A 7,967-nucleotide genomic window follows, 5' to 3' on the forward strand; every position below is an offset into this window, starting at 1 on the left:
CGAGGGGTGGGGTTTGTAAAAATAACTATCCAAAACTCACATTTAATTTATCATTTCAATAAGAGATTAATGGCTTAACGGAGATGCAGATAACAGAAGCGGCCACTAGACGGCGGCGTTGCTACGTGTTCGAAACTCTTACAATCCGCTTATTATCGATATAAATTCAGTGAATCATTAAAGCCTCAGGATTCTTACAACCTGCACTGTAACGGTTTTAATGAATCTGCTTTCTATTACGGTACAATAATAAGTTGCTTACCGATGAGCAAACGAGAATGAGAAAACGATGAGCTCAGATGGAATAAAGAACCTAAATTCCGTATTCCTGTCAAAGAAAAAGCACAGATCCACTTTATTAAAAAAAAAAAAACCTCCCAGATTTACTTTGAGTCATATGATTTTCAGTTTAAAATTACAATCCGTCTTTGTTAAAAATAACGTTACAGCTTGAAGTAATAGCCCAAGTTATATTTGTATTAACATAAACAATAACAATAATAGTCACTATTATTATGACTATTTTATTACTAATAATAATTATTAATAATTTAATAACTATTATTATTATGAGTAATTATTACTAATAATTACTAATTAATTATTAAATTATTAACAATGATACAATTATATATATTAATATAATTACTGGTGATGCAGATAACGTATTATCTGTAATAATAATAGTCATCATTAGTAGTAATAACAACAATAATAATAATAAAATAATAATAATGATTATTATTATTATTACTACAATAATTACTATTATACAATTATGGTTTGATAATTTGAAATTTTTTAAGTGTGACAAAAGATAGCTATGTGATGTTGGTGATTATTATTATTATTATTATTATGTTGTTCAAGTAAATTAACAAAATGTAACAAAAATAAGACATTTGGGAACAATATTCATAGATATGAATACGTATTTATGATTAGACCGTGGGCCCAAAAGGAAGTCCCGCCCTCTAAAGCACCAACACAATCTGATTGGTTCTCAGAAATGCCCCTCAGATGACAACCGCTATGTCTTTGGTCTGAACTACGGGTCAGCTGGGGGACCACCATCTCTAACCAGGCTCTCACAGTGGACTCACTCAAGCTGTCCTCTTTGTGTGTCCTGAGTGGGTATGTTTGGACCCTCGACAGACTGACCGACCGCCCTCCGCAGCTCCATCTGCGCCTTTTCTCCGCGGAGACGCAGAATGATGCTTCCAATGAGCCGCTGAAATTTGGAGCCATTAAAATCATTAAAGGGTGTTTCCACCCAAGCCACCAGGTTGTTGTCAAACATCAGAGAAGCGTCGATGCGAATCCTTCCAGCGTTGCGGACGAGACTCTGAAACCGAAGCCGTCCAGATGATGTCAGGGAAGCATTTCAAAGCTCAGGAAGTGAGCTGCTGCATCAAGTATTTCATTTTCGGATTCAACATCATATTCTGGGTGAGTCCCCTGTTTGCTGCCCAGACCTCCTCTCTAATGCACTGTGTCTCTCGCGGCTCTCAGCGTTGTTGTGTTGACGAGCTGTTGGATAGAATAGGGTTTTTTTTTCTCTCGCGCGCACTTGTTCCCTTTGTCACCTATCAGCACGCCTTCGCTTTTGTTTGATTGCGGCCGCGATGATAATGTTTGTTCAGAGAAAAGTGCGCTCAGACCTGTCAACGTCTCTGGTCGTGCTGTGCAGCAGCGTGGAGCTCCCACGAAGGACAACAAACGCATCATGCAACACTTTGCCGTCCGGCCTCCGTGGTCAAACATCACCTTACTCAGTGGTGTTGGGTTTGAAATAATACAGGCTTTATTGGGATGTGTTGATCAGAAAGGGCATTTACTGACAAGATGGATAAGAACTGGGTTCAAAATGACAATATCTCCCCTTTAGATGAAACATTTGGTTCTATCAAACGAGTGCCTATGTACAAAGCTTACCTAAAAACTTAAATATAACAGTTTCCAGGTGTATTTACTGTCTCTAATTATTTCATAAATATGAATTTGTTGAGTGTGTGCTGTCTTAAAGATAAAAAATATGGCCTGCATTTGTCTTTTGCCCAAGAGATTACCTATTGCAGCTGTTACAACTGCAGATCTGTGAGGGATATTTCTACCAGCTACAGTTTGCACATCTGCTGATTAGATTTATTTTTTTACCAATCTTTTTTGCAAAACAGCTCAAGCTCAGTCACAGAGGATGCAATCTCTGTGAACAGTTTCACAGGTTTTATAAACCACAGATTCTCAACTGAATTAAGGTCTGGACTTTGAGTAGGCCATTCTAACGTACCATGTGTGCTTAGACGTAAACATTTGCATTGTGATTTTGGTTGTATGTTAAAGGGCGTAGTCGTTCTGACTACAACTGCAACAATTCACAGAAGGCGTTGCAATATCTGTCTGTGCAATATTGCCATGTTTTATGTATTATGCACCATGTGATCAGGTCTGGCACCTGATTTATAGTTTTAGTGGCTGAGATACTAAAGCTCACAGAGAACAGTGATGCCATTTTTTTGTGATAGAAATAAGTCAAGAAAATGCAGCTCAATGCAAATCATATCTATATTTTTACTGTTTGACCTATCTTAACCTTTAGCTAAGGCAGATCTGGCCTGTTTCTTTTTCCAGAGCATTCGCTGACCTAAATTCACACATTGATCAAAAAGAGTCCAGCAGACTTTACATTTAATCACAAAACCCTCTCCAAGAGAAATAAATCCACTAAAATTATTCACTAATTACCTTATTTTGAGATGGATTTATGAATCTAGAGTAAGCTCTTCATTAAATTGATGCTCTGGGAATCTGCTGCTAATTTTATAATGCTCCACCATCTGGGTATTCCTCCTTGGTTTTGCTCTTTTATATCTTTTTCAATCAAATTCAAAAATGCTTAATTGATGCAATAATAAATTGCTATCTGAAGAAATCAGTAGCCAGGTCACACCTAAAAGAAAATCGAAAGTCTGTATCAGCCTTTTGATTGGTCCACCTTCATTTCAGATACGACGTTGGACAGTGCTGCAATTCTTTTGAATACAGACTTGTAAAAATATGTTTGAACTATGGAGAAATATGGAGAACTTTATGTTCAGAAAAAAGATACATAGCAGCTGGATAAAGCCCTGGGACGGAGTAGTTTAGATAGAAAATTTAAACGTAGTTTAAACAAAGAGTCACTTCCGACTAGCATCTCTTTTTTTGAGGAGACCTGGTCAAGATGCCACGCAGTTATCATCAACATCCATGTTCTTGAGCCTAGACAAAAATCATGTACAAGCCTATAAAAACCCTTAAAACCTCGATAATTAATGTTGGCTTGATATGTTGATAACAACGTCTGGAATTGTATATTTAGGCTCTCTTGGATAACATAAAACCAGACACAGTGTAAACAAAGGAGCTTGTTAGTGATTAACTCCACATATGGTAAACGGCCTGCATTTCTACAGCACTTTATAAAGTCAGAGGACTCCAAAGCACTTTCAGACAATTAACCCATTCACACACATTCACACACAAATGGGGGCAACAGCTGCATTGTAGCCACAGTTTCCATTGGGCAGAATGACAGAAATGACCGCCATCAGCAGGCAGCCGCCATCGCCCTCAACAATAAATAATCATAATACTTCTTAAAGTTATTCAAAATAATCCACCCATCCATTCTTCCCCTTAACAGAAATCAGGTAAAAGGGGCAACAGGTTCATGAGGGACACCACCGCTATTTTAGTAGACAATATTTTACCATTCAGTGTTAAAATTTAATGCCATGAATGTGATAATATGCTATGGCATTACCATGAGATACATCTTAATACACCAAATCATGTCAAAAATTCTCTGATCCCAGCTTTCAAATCCTTGAATTTCTGCACCTTAGGCAGGAAGTTTTCCTAAATCACCCCGTCATAAAGCAGTTTAAAGATGCTTCCTGATGTGGGAGCTTCCTGCTGATTCTGCAGACTGGGATTGGGAAATGTTTAGCTGTGGACCAGAGCCAGAAAAAGTCTGTCTGGGTTCTCTTTCCGTGTGCTCCTGTGTGATGTCTACATGTTGTAGTCAATACTAAGTAACCCCTCCATTCTCCCCTCTCTTTCAGTTCCTAGGAATAGCCTTCCTTGGCATCGGCTTGTGGGCTTGGAGCGAAAAGGTGGGTGTGTTACATATTTAGGAGGCAGCAGTGGCAGTAGCTAATCATACAAGTCTTCACACCCGGCAACATCTGCAAAGAATCAGCAGATTGTTTTTCTTTAATTTCTCACTTGTATCCGGATGTCTGGGTGGAATGTGAAAGTGGCCTTACTGAATGAGGAAGGAATGTCGTGTTTTCCTGCGAGACATCCTGACGAACAATGAGAGGATCTGATCTGATTCATTTCGCAGACTGATTCATTGTTCTGTACTAATGTTACAGTGGGACTCTGAGCGCTCAGCCGTTTCCACACTTTATGTGAAGAACATTTATGAATGTACCGTTAATACTTGTCCATAAAGAACGCGTTGTTGTCACGTGAAGGAATTTGCCCCTTTACGTTAGCAAAGGTCCGATGTTGGGCTGAATCAGTGGGTACTTTGTTTCTTACAGGCTGTGACAATTCTGCCTTCTCGTCTGGATCTATGAAAAACACCAAAAATATCGTATGCTGACAAACACAAATTGTATTTTAAATCCAAAAAAACTTGATTCCTTTGGAGTAGTCAGCTAAAACCTTTGTTAACAGAAGGACAACAAAACCGTCTTTGCTGGGTTTGTTTCCTGTTTGTTAAAGACACTTAATATTGCTTATCTCTAAGTAGATAATTTATCTGATAGTAAGTTTGCAATTATATTAGACTAAATGATTTTTTTTTTGTGAAACTGTTTCACATAACCTTCAAGATATTGTTACTATAATCTCCTCTTTCAGGATCATGATCCTCTGCGTCAGTGGGAGTTACATGCTACATGTTTGGGCGAAAGTGTTGCCTTCTAACAGACTAAAATTACAGCTAAAAGTGAATCACTGATGCTTATGAAGTTGTGCTTCCTCCCCAGGGTGTTCTCTCCAACATCTCATCCATCACTGACCTGGGGGGTTTCGACCCGGTGTGGCTCTTTCTCGTGGTCGGGGGAGTGATGTTCATCCTCGGTTTCGCTGGCTGCATTGGAGCGCTCCGGGAGAACTCCTTTCTTCTCAAGTTTGTATGTTGCCTCCAGGCTTGTTCGGAGATTTCGTTCCACTTTTACTTTCCGCTTATCTTGATCTTGAAAAGGTGACTGTTTTTGTATTTTAGTTCTCAGTGTTCCTGGGTATCATCTTCTTTCTGGAGCTGACCGCAGGAGTTTTGGCCTTCGTTTTCAAGGACTGGATAAAGAATCAGCTCAACTTTTTCATTAACAACAACATTCGAGCTTACAGGGATGACATTGATCTTCAAAACCTGATTGACTTCACACAGGAATATGTGAGCGCTAGCTTTTTTTTTTCCAATCCCTTCTCTGATTTTTCCCGGATACTACTTGACCCTGTGTTGATCAGCGATGTGGGACTTTTTGACATTCATCTCAAGCTTTGTTTACGTCTCTCTGACCTTGCAGTGGGAGTGCTGTGGAGCCTTTGGAGCCGATGACTGGAATTTGAACATTTACTTCAACTGCACCGATTCCAACCCGAGTCGTGAGAAATGTGGAGTGCCCTTTTCCTGTTGCACCAAAGATCCAGCTGTATGTATTTTTTATATGCATTCCTTAGTCTCGTTAGTAACACATAGCAATGAGCACAGTATGTTGGTTTTTCTCTTATGGGTTTAGATGAAGTAGGAAACATAGTCAGGAGTGGAGACCATGTTGTAAAAGTTTTCCAGATGACAGAAAGCTGCCTGACAGTGTCAGCTGTGATGGCGATCTTCCAAAAGGAAGTTAAAGCGTCAATGTTTATTTCCCTCAGACTCAGCATACAGGAAAGTCTGAGAGAAGAAGGGAGGAGACCTTTTCCAAGGATTTTTTTTTTTTTTTTAGTTTGTTTTCATTTGGACAGAAAAACTCTCCTACAGCTGCTCAGTAAGCACAGCCTTGACAGCAAAATATTGCAGCAAAGCACTCTTTTTAATGAAAGAACTTGCTGTCCCGACAAGGCGGTGCTTTAGAAAAAGCATGGATATATTCATCAATAAGTTTCCTGGAGTGATACTCGGACTGATGGCTAGACTCGGTCATTCTTAGTGATATAATTTATACATTTGAAATGTGTGTTTTGATTAATATTTCTGTCATATTGTGCTAAAATGAGCTTTGCTTGTTCTAATGGTTTTGATAATACTGTGGTGGTACATGATCTGTAGTAACCCTTTTCTTACCATCACAGTTTTAGCTCCACTGGAAAAAAAAGTTGTTAAATCGTTAAGAAATTGAGTTTGAAGGATGCAGTGACATCTAGCAGCAATGTGGAAAATTGCAGATCACTGAATAACTCTTATTGTGGTAACAACTGTATTGGACCCAAAAAAATACACCTTAAAGTTACAGTCCTGCGCTATTGCTATAAGGCAGAACAGAAGTTTTGACAGAAATTTCTGTCAAAATACTGACAGAAATTTCTTGGAAAAATATAAATCAAAAATAGTTTTCTTTCTTTCTTTCCCAATAAAACATAATTCTAAACATGATTCAACATTTGAGTTGAGATGTTAAAGTCTGATTTAATAAGTTATGTTCTAATTGTTATTGCTTTTTACCTCTAAGTGGATAGTCTCAAATTGACATTTTAATACCATGAGCTATTTAAAGTTACATGCCTATGGCCAAGTCATGTTTTTTTTTTGTGAATAACCTGTAGTTTGCGTCATTTATATTTTTAGAGTTTAAAAGCTTGGATTTTACTGGTTTGAAACCGTTAGAAACATCTGAAAAACGTAAATAGTTTTTATCCATATCAGCTGTAAGGAGAGAAATATGCAAGTAAATTTAAGATTTTAAAGTTTCTCTATATTTAAAAAAAATCAAAGCTTTAAATTGGAGCACAAACGATATCCTTTTAACAACAGCCTAAATAAGTGCAGGACATCTTAATGATAACCAATATAGAAAAGAGGGATTTTTACACTTCTTGTTTTTGTGTTTTTTTCACCTACCTGAATTTACTCACTTTTTTATATAATAATAAATCCAAATTTCATAAGAATAATTATTTAAACAGATGCATTTTCCCAAAATCATTTTGTTTTCTCTATTTCCATTCAAATTGCAGTTCTATGATTAATTCAATTAAGCTGTAAACCATTTCCTTTATTTCACAGGAGGACGTCATTAACACTCAGTGTGGATATGACATCCGTGCAAAGTCGGTGAGTTGTAAACACAAACTCTGAACTATACAGGCGAGTCCAAGTTGTCCATGGCTGTAATATTATAGTTTGGGAGTGAGTCTGGTAAAAACAAAAGGCGGAGGGAGCTAAAACTCATCATCCATCAGGTGGAGGCACGGTTCGCTATTACAGGAACGGTTCCATTGCTCTAATGCCAAAAAAGATGTTTTTCACTAATTATTTGAAGGAGTATAAAAGTCTAAAAATAAAAAAGGTAATTACTTTTTAAAACGCTTTTTACTGGTTTCATTATCTTTGGGGACCGCCTCTCTCTCATTCCCTATCAGACCTTCTTGATCAAATGAAAATGTATTTTAAATCTAAATCCTCCAACCTTATAATTCTTAACTGTAGAAACTACAGTGAGATCTTCTTCCAGAAAGCTATTGTGGCAATGAGCATGTAAAGGGCAGAGTGTGAACGGCTCTCGGTTCTTTGGCCCCAGGCTGGGTGAGCTCATCGGCAGCTCCACCCTGGTCACAATAATCCTCTTTCATTTCGCTTCCAAACTCCTCCATCTTCAGAACGAAGCAGCTGGCTCTCCATCAGTACTCAGGGCGGTGTGTGGTATTACTCACACGGCAGCAATGCGATGCAATGCAAATTGAGCCGCCCG

At 38.1% G+C, this 7,967-nt stretch overlaps 1 protein-coding gene across 1 annotated transcript in view; it reads left to right on the plus strand.

The window, feature by feature from the left end:
- The first annotated feature begins 1,022 nt into the window (after nt 1-1,022).
- The window catches only part of LOC103466032 (tetraspanin-5), a 10,188-nt gene continuing 3,243 nt past the window's right edge, over nt 1,023-7,967 (plus strand). Inside the window, exons 1-6 of the mRNA XM_008411329.2 lie at nt 1,023-1,449; nt 4,107-4,157; nt 5,043-5,189; nt 5,282-5,452; nt 5,586-5,711; nt 7,283-7,330. Of these exons, the coding sequence (XP_008409551.1) occupies nt 1,366-1,449; nt 4,107-4,157; nt 5,043-5,189; nt 5,282-5,452; nt 5,586-5,711; nt 7,283-7,330 (627 nt within the window). The 5' untranslated portion in view covers nt 1,023-1,365. The remainder of the gene's footprint in view (nt 1,450-4,106; nt 4,158-5,042; nt 5,190-5,281; nt 5,453-5,585; nt 5,712-7,282; nt 7,331-7,967) is intronic.

Source organism: Poecilia reticulata, linkage group LG1 (assembly GCF_000633615.1).
Source record: "Poecilia reticulata strain Guanapo linkage group LG1, Guppy_female_1.0+MT, whole genome shotgun sequence".
NCBI classification, from domain to species: domain Eukaryota; kingdom Metazoa; phylum Chordata; class Actinopteri; order Cyprinodontiformes; family Poeciliidae; genus Poecilia; species Poecilia reticulata.